General features: G+C 42.0%; 2 protein-coding genes across 2 annotated transcripts in view; one reads left to right on the top strand and one right to left on the bottom strand.

The window, feature by feature from the left end:
* The window catches only part of EPDR1 (ependymin related 1), a gene marked incomplete at its 5' end in the record, with an annotated part of 33845 nt that extends 29910 nt beyond the window's left edge, over nucleotides 1-3935 (bottom strand). The window contains one exon of the mRNA XM_062567911.1: nucleotides 3718-3935. Within this exon, the coding sequence (XP_062423895.1) occupies nucleotides 3718-3935 (218 nt within the window). The remainder of the gene's footprint in view (nucleotides 1-3717) is intronic.
* Nucleotides 3936-5759: 1824 nt separating this feature from the next.
* SFRP4 (secreted frizzled related protein 4) lies at nucleotides 5760-16779 on the top strand. The gene is made up of 6 exons (XM_062567910.1): nucleotides 5760-6213; nucleotides 6329-6409; nucleotides 6500-6565; nucleotides 9861-10059; nucleotides 13270-13333; nucleotides 15795-16779. The coding sequence occupies exons 1-6, from the start codon at nucleotides 5769-5771 to the stop codon at nucleotides 15972-15974; spliced, it is 1035 nt and encodes a 344-aa protein (XP_062423894.1). The 5' UTR covers nucleotides 5760-5768; the 3' UTR covers nucleotides 15975-16779.
* The last annotated feature ends 5465 nt before the right edge of the window (nucleotides 16780-22244 follow it).

Here is a 22244-nt window from a genome sequence, read left to right as displayed (position 1 = left end):
TCAAGAGCACAGGGTCAGACTCTTCTCACTGATGCCTAGCGACAGGACAAGAGGTAATGGGCACACACTTGAACACAGAAAGGTCCATCTGAACATAGGAAAACACTTTTTTTTTACTGTGAGGGTGACAGAGCACTGGATCAGGTTGCCCAGAGAGGTTGTGGAGTTTCCATGGTCCTGAGCAACCTTCTCTACGTGGCCTTGCTCAAGCAGGGTGGATTAGACTCAATAATTTCCAGAGGTCCTTTCCAGCCCTAACTATTTTGTGACTCTTTGAGGACACGTGCAAATTTTCCAGAAGAATGAAACCAGCCACAATGTAGCCAGTGGTATTTCTGGTTTTGATTTTTGTAGTGTCAGGATGTCCTATCAGTCTGCAGCGGTGTGATCTTTAAATATGAACCTATAGTAAGACATACTTCAATATGAAGCAAACATTCCCCAGCAGTACAATTGTGATGATTATACTTGCCTACTTTGTGTTTTGTTGAACAAAGAGTTGAACAGAAGCAAGAAATTAATAATATACTCCCTCACACCTGAGGAAGTAATTCCATGCAGAAGACAGTAAAATATTTTAAAAAGTACTTCTTGTGTTTAAAATGTAATGTGACATAGTCTAGCTCTGCCTTAAGAACTTTAAGGAATAATTTAAAGTGTTCTCATTTCACATCATGTAATAACCTGATTGGCATGACTTGCTATAAACAGGAAATGGCAAAATCTACTCAGTGAAAATCCTTATTTGTTTGTTTTCTTTTCCTGGTATCAGCCGAGTGCTACACAAAAACAGAAGAGAAGGATGTCCCTTCCTTCTGCGTCTGTTTTCTAAATTTTGATCTTAAAGGGGAAAAAAGCAGAGGGACGAGGTAGACTGGACAAAGTGTAGATGAATACAGAGATGAAGAGTGTGGCTAAGGCTGGAACCATAATAGAAGCAAGAAAGGAAGCTTAGTACTGAATCCAGTTGGAGTAGGTTCTCTTCTAAAAATCCCAACCTAAGATCACAATTGGGAGTTTTTATGTAAGCAGGGGTACAAGCAAGCTACAGTGCTACCCACAGAAACACAGAGCAAGCCGGCTGAAACAAAGGTCACTGACTGCTCTCATGAGCCTGCTTTACTTTGCTCTACAGGAGCAAGATGTGAGCTGTGATAGTCAGTCACAACATTACAACTGGCAGGATAGGGAAGGGTAGCTTTTACCAACACCGTAACTGAAGCCTGGGTGACCATGCAATCACAGATGAGTAAAGAAGTGGTATTAGTGAAGGAGTGATGGGCTATTCACTTTATGGTTACTTTTCAGAAGTTTACGTAAAACATTGAGTTTATGTAGATAGGAAAACGCCACACAGGAAATTATATGAATTTGAAACATATACCTACTATGAAAACTGAAAGTTTTAGGTTTTCCTGTGGTTACCAGTCTACAAGCCATTCCACACAGGCAAATCTTTGTGTCCCTGATTAACCTCAGTCAACTAACTTAAACAGGGCTGTATATGATTAAGGTCCACATTTGTAAGATTCAGAAAACATTTCGTATAAAAATTCAGTCTTTGGCCAACGCTGATTGCTGCTAAGTTACATCTGATATGAGGAAAACGTGTCTGTTTATGAGAATTTATACTGAAATTTCCTTGGAGACCAGGATAGCACTATTTTTCTTGTTGCTTTTGTAGTCACTGCATTGGCGTAATCACCCTTTTCTTGCCAATATCAAAGCAGAGTGGGAGAGAGACTTTTTTTTCAAAGGCAGGATAAATCCCCTAGCCTTTAAGTTCTGAAGCTTTCGGTTTATGACTCACTATGTCCAAAGTGAAATGAAGCTGTGATCACAACTTCAGACCTGATCCAACACACATTTAAATCAATGGGAGTCTTTCCGTTGACTTCAATGGAAGCCGGGTCACACCCTTAGCAGACACTAGCTCCGCTCATAACAAAACCGCCCTCCAGTTTTGGATGGCAGAAAATATAGTCAGTCTGGGAACAGCAGGGATCCCTAAGGTCAGAGATTGTCTACAACAAAAAAACTCATACAGGCAAAGCTAATACAGAGACGCTCCAGCTGCACCTGTCTGCGCTGTGCCTCTTTGTAGCACTATCAGCCCAGACGAAACTGAGTCCAGAGAAAATATTTATGAAAAATGTAAAAAGAACAGATCTTGGCAAAAGTCAAAACCTGGCCCAGAATAAAAAATGTAAAATAATTATTCAATCTTAAAATAGTCTTCAAATAAAATAGAAAGAAGCTTAAAGAAATGACCTCAGAACAACTTAGCTGTTAGAAAGGGCTTATTAGACTGGACCACCTAGTGCAGTTTATGCTTGTCTAATTATGATGGTTAATGTAGGACTTCTAAAAGAAGGGAAGTGTTAGCATAGACAGTCTCAGGCCTGTATGTTAACAGTCTATTAACAAACAACTGTGTGCTGCCTTTAACATTCTTCATACGGATCCTACGTAAAATACCTACACAGAAAAATTCACAATGAGGGAACAGCAACCTTCAAAATAGGACACAAACAAGACTTTTGACAACCTGTCTTCCAGAGAAAGAATTTAGGAAGAGTATATACTTTCAAAAGACAAAAACAATGACTAGGGGATGTTGGTAAGAAATTGATTAGTAGCAGGAAAAAAGCAAGTATCAAAAGGGCATATTGATCTTTTAATGGCAGAGAACATTTGGTTTGGATGATTTTATTTGCCAGGTGATCTTCATCTCGGTTTACACATCCCCACCACTGAAGCACTTCTACCTGTACAATTTTGGGATGGAGGTAAAGGTGCCTGCCAACTTGCTGTTCTCACACTGGTTGTTATGTCTTCACATGCTGTCTGAGAGTTATTTCATACCTCAAAATGTTTCACTCAGGAAGGCCTTGCCGGAGTAATCATTTCTTCTGACTAGCCCATCAGAGCCTGAGCTTTGTGGGCAGAGAAAAAAAAGAGGCCCTTTTTCAGTCAGCTTTTTTTCTGCACTTTTCACCAAATCAAGAAGTGGCCAGTGAAGCAGTGATTTTGCTGGGTTAGTTACTGACTCAGCAGAAACACAGCCTATAAATTAAGAGCACTGCTGTCGTTGGTGGAGGGGGGAGGTTGGGCAGTCTCTGCTATGTGAATGAATGCACTGTACTACAGGTGAGGGTGGCTGGTGATAGCAGACGCTGACTTAGCAGTTGCAGGAATGAAGAACAGCAGTCAGAGAGCTTGTAAAATAGGAATCGAGCTTGTTAACAGATCGCTGGTCTGGAAGCCCTTCTGTGACACTCGAACGTGATCTCTTCAAGTTACACTTCGCATGTGATATTTTATTTTTGGACACCGTTTCCATCCCATTTTAGAAAGACACTCGGCTGGGAGCGAGGAGTATGGCTGAAGGTGAAAGCTACACACCGCCAATAATAAACCTCCCCTTGTGTCCCCCCGCCTGCAGCCGCCTCCTCGCGCAGCCCCCTCAGCCCACATGAAGCCCCAACGACCGCCCGCGCCCGCGCGGCCTCCCCTCCCCGCCCCCAACGGCCGTGCCTCGCGCCCCACCTTCCCCCCCCCCCCCAACCTCGGCCCAGGACGGCGGCGTTGCCCTGTGGGGGCCGTTAACTGCCGCCGCGCGCGCCGCAGGGCGAGGCCGCGCCGCGGGCAGCCCCGCCCGCGCCCCCGCCGCCATCGCGCAGCCCGGCCCGGCCCCGCCGCCCGCCGAGCACCTACTTCTTGCAGGGGATGAGCGCCTTCCTCTCCTCCAGGATGCGGAGGCGCTCGTTGGGGCCGTCGTAGGACACCGCCGCCCGCGTGTTGCGGCCCGTGCCGTGCTCGTAGTACACGGTGCGCCCTTCCCACTGCCGCGGCGCCTGGCACGGCAGTGCTGCTGCCGCCGCCCCGCCGCCGCCGCGCAGCAGGAGGCCGCCCAGCACCAGCCCCAGCAGCAGCGGCAGCCGCCGCAGCCCGCCCGCCGCCCGCGCCATGCTCCGCGCCGCGCGCTGCCGCCCCGCGCAGCGCCGCGCAGGCGGGCCGCGGTGGCCGCGCCGGAGGCGGGGGGGGCGGGCCGCTTCCAAACCCGCATCACCTATTTACCCGGTGTTTTTTTCCATCCTCCCCCCCCCCCCCCCCCCCCCCGCCGCGCACTGCAGCTAGGGTGGCCCTATAGGGCTCCTGCCGAGTCATGCACGCTGCGGAGGAGCGTGTTAAAACTCCGGGCTGCTGCTCAGCGCGAGCATCTCGGGGCTGCGGCAGGGCGATGCCGACGCTTCAGGAGGGGGGTTTAGGCATATTCTGCTCCTTCCCAAATCGTGATGGGACGCCCTGTCGTGTGGGGCCGGGCGGCCCCCGGGGGGAGGCGGCCCTCTTGCCCCGCTCCCAGCAGGGCTGCGCAGGGCCTCCCGGGGGCGCGGCCGGGAGGGTTTGCTTGGCCCAGCCGTGCCCCCCCTCACACACACACTGTCCGGGGTGACACCAGTGGAGCACCTGTGAGGTCCAAGCCTTGGGCCTCTCGGGGCACTCTGCGTGGGCTTTGGTACGGAGGGAGCGGCAAAGGGAAGGGCTGGCTGGCTGACACTGCTTTAGCACTACTGCTGAGGGAGAAATGTAGTTGTTCCTGCTCCCACCTGCTCCCTGTGGGCTGACAGTGTCACCAAGCACACGCACCCCTTCCTCTCCCGCTGTCCCCGTTGTTTCCTCAGCCACGGTCTCCCGCCGGCTCTGGATGAGCCTCCGTGGAGCACAGAGGAGAGGGGAAGCTGCCCGCGCAGGTACACGGCCCTGCGATGCCCAGGCCTGAGCCCCAGCAGCTCGGCCCGGGGCCACGCCAGCGGCCCTGCGGCCCCCGGCTCGGGCAGGCCGGGAGCTGCTAGCCTCGAGCCGGGCTGGGGCGACACCCTGCCGGGCACGGCGGCCCCCAGCTCCTTCTCGGCGCCGTCTGCAGACCGCACAGCGCGCTCGCCCCCGGGCCTGCTGCACGCGTTTTCCCGTGCGTGCCGAGCTCACGGAGGTAACGCTGTAACCCCCTGCTGGCGGCGGGAACAACCGCCGGCTTCCTCTAAAGCTCGCAAAAAGTTTCTGCTCTCTGTCGCTTTAGAAAACGTGGGAGAAGAGCTTCAAGTTCAGCTCTGAAGCCGACGGGACTTTTCGCCGGCGGCTCCCCCGCTGTCTCCCCGTGCCCGGCCGCCTTCGCTCTCTTGCGTCCGAGCGGGCGGATCCGGGACAGACGCGCTTGGTTTTGTTTTGCTTTGCGCTTCCCCCCTTCCACCTCAAGGAATTTATTTACACACATCAAAACTGAAAGGGAGCGGGAGACACGACGAGAAACGTAGCGGCGTCGCCGGGGGAATTAACCCGAGTGGAGGTGATGTCAGCGTGCCTGCACAGCACAAACACACACACACACACGCACGCACGCACACACGCGCGCGCACACCCTCCCGCTGAACGCTGCTGCCAAGGGAGCGAGATCAGCCCCCACGTCACTCGTGCCACCGGTATAAATGCGGTCCCGCAATTTCCATGGCTGGCTGCAAGCCTCCCGCGACTTGGGGCTCGGCGCCGGGAGGCAGCGAGCCGCCCCGCGCCGCTCCGCTCCGCGCCGCCCCGCGCCGCGCAGCCCCCGCGCCGCTCCGCGCCGCGCCGCCCCGCTCGTCCCGCCGGCCGCACCCGCGGCGGCTCCGCGCCGCTCCGCAGCGGCGGCCCGCGGGGCAGCCCCCGCCGGGCGGCGGCGGGAGGCGGAGGAGGCGGAGGCGGAGGCGGGCGGGAGGCGGAGGAGGCGGAGGATGCTGCTGCGCGCCTTGGTGGCCGTGTCCCTGTGGCTGCGGGTGAGCCCGCGGGCGCAGGGCGCGCCGTGCGAGGCGGTGCGCATCCCCATGTGCCGGCCCATGCCCTGGAACATCACCCGCATGCCCAACCACCTGCACCACAGCACCCAGGAGAACGCCGTCCTCGCCATCGAGCAGTACGAGGAGCTGGTGGGCACCGGCTGCAGCCCGGTCCTCCCCTTCTTCCTCTGCGCCATGTACGCCCCGATCTGCACGCTGGAGTTCCTCTACGACCCCATCAAGCCCTGCAAGTCGGTCTGCCAGCGCGCCCGCGACGGCTGCGAGCCCATCATGCGCCGCTACAACCACAGCTGGCCCGAGAGCCTCGCCTGCGACGACCTCCCCGTCTACGACCGCGGCGTCTGCATCTCCCCCGAGGCCATCGTCACCGACCTGCCGGAGGGTGAGAGGAGCCGGGCCGGGGCCGGGGCCGGGGCTGGGGCCGGGGGGCGCCGTCGGGGCGGGAGGCGGCGGCCCTTCCCCGCGGCTGGTGCTTCCCGCGGCACCTCTGTTTGTAGATGCGAAGTGGATGGATTTCACGCAAGGTGCGATGGTGCCCGAGAGACGCCCCGAGCCTGAGTGCAAGAGCCGAAACCACGGTGAGCCTCGGGCGCCCCTCTCGTGACTCCCCGTGCAGGCGAGTCCCTCGCTGACACCTCCTAACCATCTCCTCTTCCCTTCCTTCGAAGAGCGATGCAGGTGCAAAAAGATAAAGCCTACGCTGTCGACCTATCTGACCAAGAACTACAGCTACAGTAAGTTAACGAAGGAAATAATTTCATTTTCCCCTTCCTGCCCCAGCCCTGCTCCGGGCCCCATGACACCTGCACCTGCAAATCAGGCAGCTCCCCACAGGGTGCCACAGACCCTGCACCAGGTCTCAGCCCTGCCCAGCGGGAGGGCACTGCTGCTCCTCAGACTTGTGAAGTCTCCTACATTTAGTCTTCCAAAACAGACTGTTAGTGCCCATCTGCAGGCAGTAATAGTCACTGTGTGGATGACGGTACTTTTCTGATAAAAACGGGAAAAGGTCAGTAAAAGGCACTGTGACCACAGGTTGCTCAGCGAACTAGTAGTATAGTTTACACAGTTAGTGCAAAGGTCACACCTCATTAATGCGACTGGATTCAATGCGAGCGTGACTGTGTGCTAGCTGGCTCCGACTTTCCTTTGGCAGGTAAAATAAACCAGGATTTAGTTATCACGTACATTTTGCAGCTCTCACCTAAATAAAACCATTAACTGTGAATGAAGTTGAAGCAACGTAATAAAATAGTTGGAAAGTAACTTTATTATTTACAAATTGTTATATTCTATCTTTTACTTACTAAGCTAGAACTTCAGCTGGTGGAGAATTGTCATAGATCAGCTGAGTGCAATGACAGTTTACAGCAGCCAGCCAAGGAGTTGGCCAATAGTTTTATGATATGTTATATGACATACTGGCAATGCAAGTAAGTATTCATCCCACTCCCCCACACACACAAACAAGCACACACACGCATCCTGACCCCTGGGATTTCCAACCTTGGGAGTCAGGAAAAAAGCTAAGATAAATACCAGATTAAACTTCTGTACTGTCAATAGAAAATCTCTATTAACTATGAATTTAACATGTAGTATCACGGTGTAGTGCATTTTAAGGGCTGCTTTTCAGATAAAAGTTGTTTCTTCGAGGGATGTATTAATTTCTTACAATACAGGTATTATATCCTGTCACAATAGACATTTAAATTCCTGTTTGTCTGATACCAAATGAAAGTAAGTTTGTAGTTATTTGCTTGAGTCTTTGTTAGTACAAAAAAAAAATCACAGCCAATTTGGTGGGAATGATCAAACTGAACATCTAACTTAGAAAGCTAATTTCGTCATGGCATTTTGGTGCATTTATATGATATAATATATCCTATATGATATAATATGATATATCATATAAATATAATATATGTAATTCCTTAATCTATCTCAGTACACCACACCACCAAGAGTGATAGTGCAGGTGGAACAAAAAACTTCCACGTTTGTCTGAAATATTTGAAGGAAAGTGATATAAATTCTAGCTTTAGCCAGAAATACAGGCTTTAGCCATACAAATTTTGATTCCAGTGACTTCAGTGGGAGTGTTGCCCAAATAAAAAACTGCAGGTGGAGATCCCAGATTTAGAAAAGCTTCAGTGATTTAATTCCACTGAATTTGTAAAATCAAGATGTTATTTTTGAGAAGTAGGTTTTTATTCAGCCTCCTCTAAAATAAATGGGCGTTTTCATATGGAAAATGATTGGGAGGTGAGACAAGGGAGAAAAAGTTACAAATAAACCCCAAATTTTCCTGACATCCTTTAAAATAATATAGACAGTCAAATTGTTTTTCTAGCTGCTTATTACTCTTTTTTAGTTGTTAAAAACAAGAGAATCATAGTTGATTACCTGGCTATAGCTATAAGCATAATTTTAAAATGTTTTCATAAATCGTTCATTGCAACAGTACTTAACTGCTTACAGTACTAGGTCAGCATCTGCACTGATTGTTAAAAAGCAAACTCCAACTAAAATTCATGCAAATATGATGGGTAATTGTTTTCAAAAGTTTCTCTGTCATTTAGGAGCTGAAGTACTGTTTGGTTTCAATCATACTTTAAAATCGGTTGTGAGTCTCTAAAACTGAACCTGCATTTTATAGCTGTTATTTATCTTGATAAGGTTAGCACATAAAACCCAGACTGCATTAGAATTGCTGCTCTCTTGTTTTCCTCTACATTTGAAATTTATTCCAAATGTTTTGAGATGCATTTGACTGCCTTTGATCTGCAGACTGCAAGGGGCAATGTTACTGCCATCTGATCACACCATGTTCTATGTCAGTTGAGGTTGCATTTAATGTGTATAGTAAGGAAGAGAAATAGGATACATGTGTTCTGCTGTTTCCTTCAAAACCTCTGCAACTGTGGCTTTCCTCCACTTGCTATTAAATCTTCATGTTGAACTCTATGAAAATAAAATGTTGATTGGGGCCTGATCATTAATTCCCTTCTCACTCAAAGTTCTTGGCAGTATTCACAGGACTTTTTGTACATAGAGATATATAATCCAATTTTTGCAGCTGAGGCATATACACTGCTAATTTCACAAAAGAATTTCTTGGTAGTTTGATAATATGACCCTTCTAATTCTGATATTTCCTAGGGACAAGTCCTTCATGTAAAAATCTTGCTTTATTGTTCTAATTTGGTACTTAATACAGGGACTTAAGAAAGAAAAAATATGTAAAATAGTACAGTGCTAGATACCTCCAGGCCTCTGAGGTACAAAATTAGTCAGGTACCATCCTCAGGACAATCTATAAAACTTCACCTCCTTGCAACCCTGTAGGCATGAAGTTTTACTCAGTAAAAGATAAAAATGTGAATGCTTTATATTCAGAATCAGAACACTTTTTAGAACTTATTTTATTTGAGAATCTTTACCACTGAAACATAATTATCTTCTCTCAAAAAAAGGCAAAAGAAAAAGGTATCAACTATCACGAAAATCCCAAGTCTCTTAATCTCTAACTACTTGTTTCAAATCTTCCTTTCTTTTTTACATCTAAGAGGAGACTTTAGTTCCTGGATGCACTCTACAATGAAATGATTTTATTATTGAGAAGACTGCATTCATGTAAACTGTCTGTGAGGTAAATTATTCATTTCTTAATTGGAAATAGCAACATGTAGCTATAGAACAACTTTGATTTATGCAATGGGTTGTTCAAGTCTGAGTCAAAGAACTATTTGTGTGTGCAATTCCAGGCTAGATCATTCAGCTTGATCTGGCAAACTTTAAGCACATGTTTAATCTCACACTTGTCAACAGTCCTACTGAAAACCAAATCAGGGTCATGCTTTTGTTATTCTAAGCCACTGTACATGCCCACGCATGAAGAAATAGTTCTAGATTCACAATCAAAATGACAGCTTCCAGCTTCCAATTTAAGACATTTTATTTATTTTTAAGATGTGTTTAAGTTTCTAATATAATGTAGTGTTCTTATGCCTGTTTTTCTAATTGCAGTCATTCATGCTAAAGTAAGAAGTGTAGAAAGAGGGAACTGCAACGAGATAACAACTGTGGTTGAAGTAAAAGACATACTTAAGTCTTCGATGCCTATTCCTCTGTCTCAAGTGCCTCTTCTTACAAATTCCTCCTGTCAGTGTCCACCTCTTCAGCCAAAGCAGGATGTTCTCATCATGTGTTACGAATGGCGTTCAAGGTGAGCACTTGCTATGTGGCTCAGGAAAGCGTTAGCTTTATAGCTGACTGTAGGAGAAGAGAAAGAGGCAAAGCTCCCTTTCTGTTCCTGAGTATATTTTATGAGTCTATATTTAATATTACACTCATTACACTGATTATTTTTCTTACGATAACCCACATATAGACCTCTGTGTTTCAATTACCTTTACAGTTCATTTTTGCACTTAAAAATCAACTTCAGCTCTGACCTACAATGTGGTATTTAAAAAATCTGTCTCTCACATGGAGCATAAACCCTGGTGTCATTAGGAACTGACAGCATATTGCTTAACACATTGTGTGGCAGTTCAGGCATCTGCAGCTGTTTGGCAGTGTTTTTCTCGGGCTGTTTTCCTCAGGTACAAAGTGCATATTACATACTGCAAGGCTGCTGATGGCTGTGAAGTCAGGGCTCCTTTCATTCTTGCCGGCCCATGCAGTGACTCAAAAGAAGATAGATTTCTACCCCACTGACTTAAGGGTGGGGAGAGGAGATGAGGGAGTCTACAGAGCTGCAGGAGATATAGTCAGCTCTTCTCATTCGGCCTATCCGTACTTCGGTTTGATGCCATCAGCAAGATGTTTCTGATCCCACAACTGCACCAAGACCAGCCAAAGCTACAGCCATGGGAGCTTTGGCTCCTGGATGGCCAATGCAGAGTAAATACTTGCAGAGCAGCCTGCCAATTTTGCTGTAGGATCTAAAACCAAACAAACAAAAAAAGAAACCCCCTAACTTTACCAGACCTTTAAACTGGTGGTCAGCCTAGCCTCCAGCAGGAAAAGAAATCCAGCATGCTGGTCTGGGGAGGAGAAGGAATGGTGAATCACAAGCGTAATTTTCCTTCCACATTCTTGAGGCATAAGTCAACACCCCATCGCCATCAGCACCCCAAATGCACCAATAGCAACAGACCCCAACAGGACAGGTTATGTATGATAAGTACGTGTCTGTGCCATGGTCGGAGGTAAGATTGTAAAACATGCAAGCAGTTTTTTTCATACAACAGTGTGACTGTTAATTGAACATATGCAGTTATAAGGATCATAGATTATCTACATACAGAACTTGATGGCCCATCTTCATATTTTAAATCATTTTAATGTTGATTTTTTAAAAGCATTTTATAGGTGCTTCTAAAAGCTACCATCTGAATACCTTATTGACATAACTTTTTGCGAGCTAAAAGACATATTACACTATTGTCACGTAGCACCCTCCAGATCTGGAAGTATTTAACAAAGATTAATTTAGAGCCCTTTAATTGTGTTACCCGCTTTAGGGGTACGTGCACTGAGTGACACAGAAGGACCATAGCTGAGATTGCTTTTCAGGAGCGCTGAGCTGCAGTACTTTGTTGTATTTGCTCCTCAGGAGGTTATCAGGGAAAGGGGATTTCAAACGTGAAAGATCACAATCTGCTTTTCAATTACTATGGAAAAACACACCAATCACCAAACATTTTGTGATAGTTTTTAAAGGTCACTGAGGTTTTTAATTTCATATAGTGTACTAAAATGGATTTGAAAAAGAAACATGAACTAATTTATGTGTTTCCTGTTGAACTCAGTGGTATGTAAACGGAAGGTTTTGAGTTACAGTGGCTTTTTAAAATGTCAGAGACAAAATGAGTGGAAGCTCTGGCTCCACTGAGGTTGAGGGCAAAATAGCCATTGTCCTTCAGTAGAGTTAAAGTTTCACTCAGTAATTTGTCCTGAACAGAAGATGCATCAGAGATACACCATGTCGTGGTTTCATTCATAATAATGTGGCCTTAAATTCAATCCAGTATGTTTATTCTATAATCTCTCCTTGGAAAGAAGAGATGTGTATCGTGTTGGTCTGATTCTCCAGGGCTTGCACTCGATGTTGTCATTTTATATTTGGGCAAAGTGGATAATAGTACTACTGGATATGGATGGCAGCATTTCATACTCTCTTTGAGCTGGTTTGAATGACAACATTGTTCAGGAAAATTGGAGAGTCAGGCCCTTCTATGCTGTGTAAAGCCTACCTGCCTACTAAGTGCTATGTGAAATTGTATACACATATCATGTGTATGATGCTTTGATTTCTTCAGGCAACATTTATGTCTTAATTAAAGCCTCCCCAAATTAGAGAAATTATACTGGGACATATTAAGGCCCATTGCCTTACAAAATCCCCCCCTGTGGAACTAGTTAGCAATAAGAGAATAACAGAAATTCCAGCATTCCTGTGCTATAAAAATAATGGTTTCTAGGTTAGGACCTAGAAAGTGTGACATCAGAGTGTTTTAGAATAAACAGAATAAAATATATTAGAAGATTTTAAAGGCATATGTTATATAGTAGTTACACTTATTTCATTCATTTCATAACACCTAGACTAGTGTTCTCATATAGGAGCTGGCCAAATTTCATTGTTAGACAAATATCATCATCCATGTATTTTCTAAATTCACTTTAAAATATTCATTTCAAATAGATCTTCATAATGTATTTGTAGGTAGTAATGTAGATGACTGCAAATGATCAGATAACTTGTTACCTTTCATCAGCTGAGCTGTATTTTACTGGTGCATATGCACTTACCTTTTTTCAGTTCAGAAGTAAAATAAATTAACTGCTCCTCATTTAGGGGTCAACATATTTTATTTTATCCATAATATATAGAACAGTTTTTTACACACACACACACTAGACGTAATTAAAAAAATACATAATAAAGAAATGTAAACTCCATAGGACATGTTGTACAACATAAATTTTCATTACAGGTGATCAAGACAAGACAATTTTCTCCTGCAGAGTGAGGACAAAGAGTTCTGAATGTTTTCTCAGTGCTGTTTGGTTGTAAAATCTGAAGGGAATTTTTTTTTGTTTTGTTTTGTTTTTTTCTGAAAGTCTGAAATATTGAGGTGATTTTGGTCTAACTGATTTTTCTTTTGGAAACTGTATTTTTTTTTTTTTTTTTTTTTACAGAGCTTAGCATGGAATTTCAGAAGTATTAGTATATGCATTTAGAAATAATTTTATGGGGGAAAACATGTCCCATCCTTCTGCTGAGCTTCCCATATGCTGAAACTGCCAGAAATTGTATCTGCTGGCTTATTTCAACTTCAATCTATATTAAATCATCTGAGACTCAAACATCTCAGGACTCAAAACTAGAATTATCTATAACTTACATTTATCTCTTAATTTTCAGGTTGATGCTTCTTGATGGATGTTTAGTTGAAAAATGGAAGGATCAACTAAACAAAAGATTTAAGGTAAATACAACCAAAGAAAAGAGTGCTGATGTTTTTGAAAAAAAGTTAAGCATCTACATTCTGTTTCAGCATTGAATAAATTGCTTGAATTTCAGATACACTGAATATCTCTGGGTATTATTTTCACTTCAACATTTTAATACCTCCAAAAATCAGGCTATTCTTCGGTACATCACTACATATAAATGTAAGTGAAAATGTGAAAATTTTAGTCTTGCATGTTAGGGTCTCTAAATTTTTATTTTATCTGCAAACTGTTCCTAAGTATGATGGTTAGGTGATGTGTTGGATGGTAAATTGTCTTATTACAATAACAACTCTGGGAATTTCTTTCAAATCACTGCTAAGGCACATTTATCAAACAGTTGTTTGATAAATGATATGCAGATAGATATACAGTGCACATGAGGTAAGAAAGTCTAGTTAAAATCCACTGCACTGGGTAAATGGGCTTTGTTGCATTGAAGACTGTAAGCCTGAAAACAGACTCCTCACCAGCTGACTCCCACTGAAGACCCACTAAAGCTGTTCGGCATTCCCTCACTGATTTCAGGGGAGAGTAGAGTGAAAAGTTGATAGTGTAAAGACAGGGAGGCAGGAGCAGCAGATGGCCTGACTTCTTCGGGCTTCAGGATAGCACTTAGAATCATTTCTTGCTCCTCTGCTCCTCTTTCCTTTGTAATGCAAAAAAAAGGATGGGTGAAGATAGATTTCTGATTATTCCTGGCACTTTTAGAGATAGAAGAAAACTACACCTGCAATTCAGAAAAGATGTTTTCAAAGCATTAGAGAAATTTATTTTTTCAATTATGGGCCAATTGGCAATTGACAGGAGAGAAAAAAAGGCAGATGTTTCCGTCAGCAGAAGCTTTTAGATTACAGACCAATTCCTTGAATTGTTTTTGATATTTTCATCATTCTGTTTTCTCCTCATTTACTCAAATAAAGCCTGTGTGTGGAAAATGTTTTAAATGTTAAAAAAAGCAGGTTGTACTTGCAGGTGACACCAAGAGGGATTTATTTATGTGCATATTGACATTGACTGAGACACTGGAAAGGCCTCAGCTGTCAGTTTAATGACCCTGGCACACAGTATGTTTTAGTGGCCTCCTCACCCTACTTTGTCACTTCTAATTGTGTTTTGAAACCTGTTTGGATATTCATCTGTAGACTGTCAGAACAGATACATGACTGTAAAACAAACTACTTCTTAAAGCACATGTCATGTCTCTCACATTAATAGTTTCATATGTTAAATTCTCATTTACACACATTTGAGTGGGGCACACCTAAATGCCAGCTGAGAGTTTTTGTTTTAAAAAGATGCATATAATGACCTTAACGTAATGAATGTAACCAGTATGGAGCTAGGTATTGTGGTACTTTCATTTTAATGTCCATCTTTCATCTTTGAAGACTTGCATCCAACTTCTATCTTGAGTTACCACTTAAAATGAGTGTTTTGAGCTAGCTGTGGACCACAGAAGACATCTGTTAACATAACCACAACATGGCTGATCTCTTCTGTAGCCAGACTGCAACTCTGAATAGCAACAGGATCACTGCACAGATACTAAAGAACAAAGCTGCAGAGCATTTCCCTTGCTCTAATCAATGAGCAAAGACCTTCTCTTTGGGATTTTCAGAAGAAAAATTTCATTAATAGAGGGGAACAGTGAGACCTCCTACAGCTTCTATTGTCAAGCTTATTTTCCTTAAAATTAGTCTATCTGTTCCTAGAGGTGTAAGAGTCCAGTTGGTGCTGCAGCATTGTGAATCTCTCCATATTTTAGATCACCCAAACACTTAACCTCACTCTAAAATCCTGTTTTCTAACCACTGTTCTGGGTTTGGGAATCTGACAACTACTCTCTTTGATGGGCTGGTTGAGCTAATTGCTTTGCGAAAGTTCTCAGGGATGCTGCTAAATAGAGCTGCATATGCATTATTCACAACTGTCCCATGGCAACTCTAAGTACTCTGTGATTTTGGTGGTCATCTGCCTGGTCTGTCTGTAACATAAGCCATTGCATGCCCACTCCTCTGCACCTCAAGGAAAAGCAGAACCAGAAAGTAAATATCTCCTTCCCTTGTAGCTGTGTGTTTAAATACACATTGTGAAAGGATTGTCTGCTTTTTGGAGGCGTGATGCCAATTTCCCAGAATTTCTGAAAAAGCGTGAGATGCGTACATACGATTCTCTCCTCAGGATAAAGACCACAAGGATGAGTTGCCATTCTCATCAGCTGGTGTTGTGGAACATCCCCCATCCAAGAATGTGTGGCAGGTTCCCGCTGTAAACAGCAATAAAATACTGAGATAAATGGCCTGCAGGCAGAACACGAAACCAGTGAGAGCAGCACTAGTATGATACGTTTCAGTTAGCTTTGACTAAGACTCAATTATTTATAGTATTGTCTTTGTCTGACTCAGTTTCTTTGTTTTCTGCCAATTTCTGTAGAGATGGGAACAGAGACTGCAGGAGCAAAAGCAGCGAACGGCCCACAGTAAGAATCAGAATGCAGGACGCAGCGGGGCACCAAAACCATCAACAAAGAACACCAACCCATTGGTCAGTGGCCCCAAAAAGGCCACTAAAACAAGAAATGGCCAGAAAGAAATAAACCCTAAAAAAGTATGAATGTTACACTTCTGAAAGGAAAGACTTTTCTTGCATGATAAGGGTCACATGCTGGCTTGGTCAGCATGTTTTATTAATCTAGAACTCATCAATTTAAAAACTCACTGCAGTTTCTACATAGACATTGTTGCTGCACTTTATTTTTAAAGGTTTTCTTTTCCTTTCAAGCTGCAGAGTGTAGGTTTGCACTAATTTGTGGTAGGCATATTCAAGCTGATTGAGCTTTATCTTAGGGCTCTGATTCCGATGCTAGGTAGAGAGTTAAGGCAGTAACTACTGCAGCTGCTGGAGCTGAATCTATCTGTTATTAGGAATCACAGTCCTTGTTCAGAGCATTCAAAAGCATAGTTTACCAGTAAGCATCTGGGTATGCATTATGTGATTACTATTTTTTTTATGTGTTTGCCAGAAATATGCTTACCGTGTTACTATTTGAACTTGTGGGTTAGTGTAGCAAAAATGCATTGAAAGCAGACATTTTTTAATTGTACTTCAGGCTGGCTTCTGTTGTTGTAACTTCAATCATATTTAAACATCTAATTGAAAAATCTGTATTTTTTAAAAAAAAGATTAAAACAGAATTGTAGAATTCTTTTTAGTAACATTTACGTGTTTACTGTAATATAGCTTTGTTGTGAAAATGAAGAGCATTACTCTAACCATAACAGATAATACTGTACAGTATTAAAATAAAGACAGGGCTTCATGTGGCTCAGTGTTCATTTGGATCGTTAACCATTTTTTTAATCGTTGGACACTATTTCTAAATCTTGCTTAGCTGCCAAATAAATAAATAAATAATAAAGATTGCTTGTCCCTATTCATAAATCTCTCAAAAACAACTGGCTATCTGCTGTTTTCCTAATGTGAAGGTAACATTGGCCCTGCAAGAGGTCACAGACAAAGCAGATGCTACTGTTTGGGGGCTAAGAGTAGGTTTTACTGACCTGACTTCTGTTGTGTGAGGTATTAAAATACCAGAGGTGATATAAATCCAATTGGCATAAATCTTAAGATGTCATTTTTGCGATTCTTGCCTAGCTGTATGTGAACTATATCCAATATGGCTAACACAGTCTTGTTTCTATTACCACATAAGGAAATCACCTTTATTTATGTTGTAAGAGCTCATGGTAATCATCCTAAAGCCACTCAAGAACTCTCACAGTAAAATTGAAAAGGACTAGATTTGGCATTCCTGATATTTATTAAATATAAGTATTTCTAAAATAGATAGTGTTTATAGCAGAAGGAAGAGCTGTCTGTAGGTTAACACATTAATATATTAACATGATAAATTGTCATCTATGTTATTGCAAGAATTCCAATGAAATCACATGCATGAATTGTAAGGCAGAATTTGCTGTAGTGGTTTGGATATTACAGGTAGCTGGTAATATGCTAACACAGGTAGCAAGCATAAATTGCAAAGCAAAATGATTAAAACAAAGGGGCAGAGGTAGTGCAGAAATTTTGAAAAAATACCATATAAGGTAATTAAAAGCAAAACTGCAAGACTACTGGTTGTGACTTGAAGTGTTTGCTAAAACCAGCCAAGGTCAACACCAGAATGTAGGCCTTTTTCACTAATTCTCTTTGGAAAACCTGCAGAATTAGGTTCAAAGTTCAATCCAAGAGCCAGGAATGATGAGCATAGAGCATCCATTGATCTTAGTGGGAATTATGTGTGTTTAACACATCTGAAAAAAAAATCAGACTATATATTTAGGTGCCTAATACAGACTCACTTCACAGGTGAAAATTTAATACTGTAAAAAATGGCAAAACCAAAACTGAAAATTAAGCGAACCAGAATTTTACTGTACATGACTTAATTAGGTAAGTTTGAAAATGCTGACTTAAGAAAGCATGAACTAAAATATCAGTATGATTGGAAAGCTCCTAAAATACTTCTTTTTACTGTGTAGCAGTTCTTAAGCTTTGTTTTCCTATTGATCACAATTTAAAATGCCCTAATGAATATATGTAAGGATAACTATTAAAAATTAACAACAATCCTATCATTGTCATGTTGAAACAATGAATATGGAAGTTGTGGTATTTCACTTTGTGAACATAGTCAAGCACGATATTCATTGACTGAACTCACTGAACCAGCTAATTAGACTTCATAGCAGCATTATATGTTATTTTACAACTGTTAAAATCAAACTTTTTTCAGTCATTTTTATATTAAAGAAAAAATGCAAATATTATTTTCTACAGAGAATTTTCACCATTTCTTCTGTAAGTTATCATTTCACTCACCATTCCATTTCATTGGAATAAACTTTGATGCACCAGTTCCAGTGTTTACCAGTTCCTTGGCATTTTTCATATATGTTTTATGCTAGCTTTCATTTTGATACAGTAAAAACACTGAAGAAGGAAAGGCAATAGAACAAACAGCAAGGGATACCATAATATAAAGAATAAACATGCAGACAGGGGGAATGAACTAGTAAGACAGTATATTTTCTCAATTTTATTTTTTCTACTTTTTTATGAAGCCATGAGTAAACACAATTTACTACTAATATAACTCACTCCATTTGGAAAGTCTCTCACAGTTACTAACTGATTGCAGCATCAACTGCCAGCCGAATCCAGAAGGTAGCCCTCCAGCCTGCTGCCCTTCCCTTGAGGTAAGCAACAGCTGCTGGAGCAGGCAGGGCTGTTCCAGCAGATGAGTGTATCCCTCTGCCTGCCCACAGGACTCTCCCACCGCTGCTACTCCCCTCCATCGGGCAAAAAGTCAGACTTGCCCCTCTCCTTGTGCACGTCCATGGCCAAGCCCAGAAACAGCAGTAACTACAATGGTAACGCACCCCAGGACTGGCACCAGGAAACCTGGGTTTATCAGACTGAACAAACAACCTGTTGCTGGACAAAAGTAATTTTGTATCTTTTCACAGCTGAAAGATTAACCGGCCAAAATTGAAAGGGTCAGATGTCTTTTTAGTGGTACAGCTGACTTCTTACTGAGGAGCCTGGCTTTTTTTTATATAGAATAAAAAATGGTCTGGAATATTGAACAGATATTTCCAGTGAGTCCCTTACTACCTCCCACACACACGTACCCAGTTTAGTAAGAACTGCCATTGAATATTTTCACTTAATGTTCTAACCTCAATTCCAAAAGAATGAAACCTGAAAAAATATTTACTCTTAATTGCGAATAATTGGCACCATTTTAGCAGCTCACTGTAAATGCAAATTAGAACTCTTTTATGAAACACATAAAAATCCCCATAACCTCCCTGCAACAGAACCTGAATGACCCGGTCAGTTTAATTCAATTCAGCTCTGTAATTTTGTTACTTTTGTCCAGTCATCGCATATAATCGAGAAATACTTCCCGTACAAACAGAAAGAAGACTTTTTCCAGTCCAAAATACTCAAACAGCTCTTAAATTATTTTATCTGTCCTTGTAATCTGAATTCCAAATCAATGAAACCTGAAAAAATATTTACTCCAATTATGCACAAGTGACATACACTTACTGGTTTTGCTTAGCAGTTGAATGTAAATACAAATCTGAAATTTTCCTTAACTAGATTTTTCTGGTCAATGTTATCTGCTCTGAATAATTTTGCAGATAAATATAAATCCATCAATACCAGTCAACAAATATTAGAAATTATGTTTCCGTTTGTAGTGAAACCAATAACTTGCAAGGGCATACAAATGAAGATGTAATCTCTGTGAAGGTATGTAACTTTTAACTAGACCTAGTAAAGCTCTGTGGACATACTAATTTCAACTGCTAACACTGTAACATCTCTGAAATTAAATGTCAGATTTGTTGGAAGGTCAAACAGGATTTTGAAATTTGTTAGATAGGCCATAAATTCAAAGGGTTCCAGGTAATCTTTCTATCAGTATCAGATTGGCTCCCATTATGATTGCCAAAAGGCTTGTGGATAAAACAGTACGGCAAAAAACACAAAGAAAAGCATTTGGGAGGAAGGATTTTTTGTTTTTTTCTTTCTGGATGAGAATACTAAGACTAAAACCTAAAGGTACCCTAAATATGTCAACAGTCTCTGTTATGGACAGAAGGCAAACAGATATGTCAGAACGATCAAGAGGTCCCCAAAACAGAAAAACAATTTTGATATTTTCATTTTTTTCTGGTTACAATATGATGAAAACTTTCTTCATAGATACTCAAGAGCTCTCTCCTCTGAGCACGATAATCAGAAAATCAGTCATTTACACACAATGAATTGAGGATAAAGTGAATAGATACTTGTAAGGTTTGACCTATGTGCATACTTCATCCACCACTGAGAGCAAAGAAAACACAATGCAGCAGTACACAACCACAGGCTGACTGATCTGCTCTTCTTAGTCGGGAAAAATCTCTCCAGTTCCCTTATTATTAATTCTTCTTATACAGTATTTTGAGATTTAAAACCAGCTTGTTTATCTTTCTAACCAGAAACAGATCTTCAATACAGTGCTAATATCAAATTATGATTTCGTTGAAGTTCCTAAACAAGGAAATATGTGGTCTATCATACAAATAAACACACTCTGTGGATCTGTTTATCTCCTGCTGGGATAAAAATCAGAGGAATAATCATGTCATCTTTTCTTAGTACTGGAAGAATTTTAGTCACATCTCTTCATCGTCAAATTTGACACAGAATCACAAGATATTTTCCAGACAAACGGTCATGAAGGTCACATTCTCTTTCAGTCTGACATTTAGATACAAGATAAAAAGTCATAGTCAAACTTTCCGTATGATTTGTAGGTGAAGGAGCTGTATAAATGTAATTGCAAGAAGATTTTCACCTGTGAGACTCACAATTGCTAGAGTTTATGTCAGAAGTCATTCCTCCTAACTCTACAAAAGCAAATATCTGCCCATCTGATCACAACTGCTCAAACCCTAACCATGTCAAGTTCACAGTAATATAAAATTTAAAGACTCATGGATGGCAGCAGAGATTATGTGTACAATATCTATATGCTGAGTTAAATTTTTAACACGACAAAGTAATCTGTTAAAACACTGATAGTATTTCAATTGCTATGTTTTTGAATGTATGATGTTTTGATATTCCTACAAAGTTTGTATCTGGAAGAGAAACAGCCTTCATGCATCTGAATATCTCCACTAGCTGCCTAAAACAGTTATTTTTATTGGTTTGAAATGTAACCCTTAAATTACTTCTTTCCAAAGCTGCCAAGAGACATTGAGATCAAGAAGATATTTAGGAGAAACAAATAAACATTAATAAATTACATGTTCCCACATTCCAGTTGAGGTTTGCATATTCAGGCAACATGAAGAAAACCTATCACAGATTCTATGCATAATGTTTCAAAGTAATCTACTGAATCACTTTAACCAAGCACAGAACAAGGATCACAAGTGATACATATGTATATATAAACCCAAATACTTAATCCTTCAGTAGCTAACAGTTAAAACCTAACAGTAAAAATGCTGAATTTTAATTTTCATGACAGCTTAGGTACCTCTGAATTGCAAGGTTTGATGCGATGTAACGGAATATAAAGAATCATGGCTAAATAAGTAATAAGAGTATGAAAAATTATATCACAGTTAACCAGGCACAACTAATGTACAGCAAGCATTGACTGAAATATCTAAGGCTGGTGCAGTAAATATTCCACAGTATTCAAAGCCTGTATATGATATCCATGAAATATTCACTATTTGGTTGTGAATTTCCATCAGACGCTTCTTGAATACTTATTAAGACATAGACATATTCTGTCATTTCAGCATTTCTGGTCCTGTCAAAAAACTTCAACATTTTATTTGTCCCATGGTAGAGAAGCCAGTAACTCTAGTAAAGATCTTGGGAAATGAGCTAAACTGATGCATCTAAATTGCTGAATTCAGGCCTTTTCTAAGACTGCCTCCTGGTTTAAAGCACTGCATGCCAGCACCCAAAAGACCCAGAGTGCTGAAATAATGCCAGGAAGAACAGTTTTAATTGGGTTTTGAAGTAAAAGCCAAGCCAAAGAACATAAAGCAATTCTGAACTATGCTTCTCAGAAATCAGCTCACTGAGGTGACATAAATTCTACACTAATCAAAACTTCCTACAGCCTAGCCTCAAGTAGAGTTTATTGCACTAAAACAGCTGTAGGTGAAAATGCACCACCAGTAAAACGTTCAGTCCAATTTTTGCTAGAGTAATGCCTATAATAACAAATGCCCCATCACAACAGAAGTATTTTTCAGGAAGCTCTTTAAAATAGCTGGTCACATTAAATACAATAGA

Source organism: Rhea pennata, chromosome 2, assembly GCF_028389875.1.
Source record: "Rhea pennata isolate bPtePen1 chromosome 2, bPtePen1.pri, whole genome shotgun sequence".
NCBI classification, from domain to species: domain Eukaryota; kingdom Metazoa; phylum Chordata; class Aves; order Rheiformes; family Rheidae; genus Rhea; species Rhea pennata.
The sequence above is the reverse complement of the archived record's forward strand: the minus strand, read 5'-3'. Positions and strand labels throughout refer to the sequence as shown.

Bases quoted from the DNA above. Each gene is read 5' to 3' on its own strand.
- SFRP4 (XM_062567910.1), top strand. From the start codon at position 5,769: ATGCTGCTGCGCGCCTTGGTGGCCGTGTCCCTGTGGCTGCGGGTGAGC. The intron at 6,214-6,328 runs GTGAGAGGAGCC...CTCTGTTTGTAG, and splicing joins CGTCACCGACCTGCCGGAGG to ATGCGAAGTGGATGGATTTC. The intron at 13,334-15,794 runs GTAAATACAACC...CAATTTCTGTAG, and splicing joins AACTAAACAAAAGATTTAAG to AGATGGGAACAGAGACTGCA.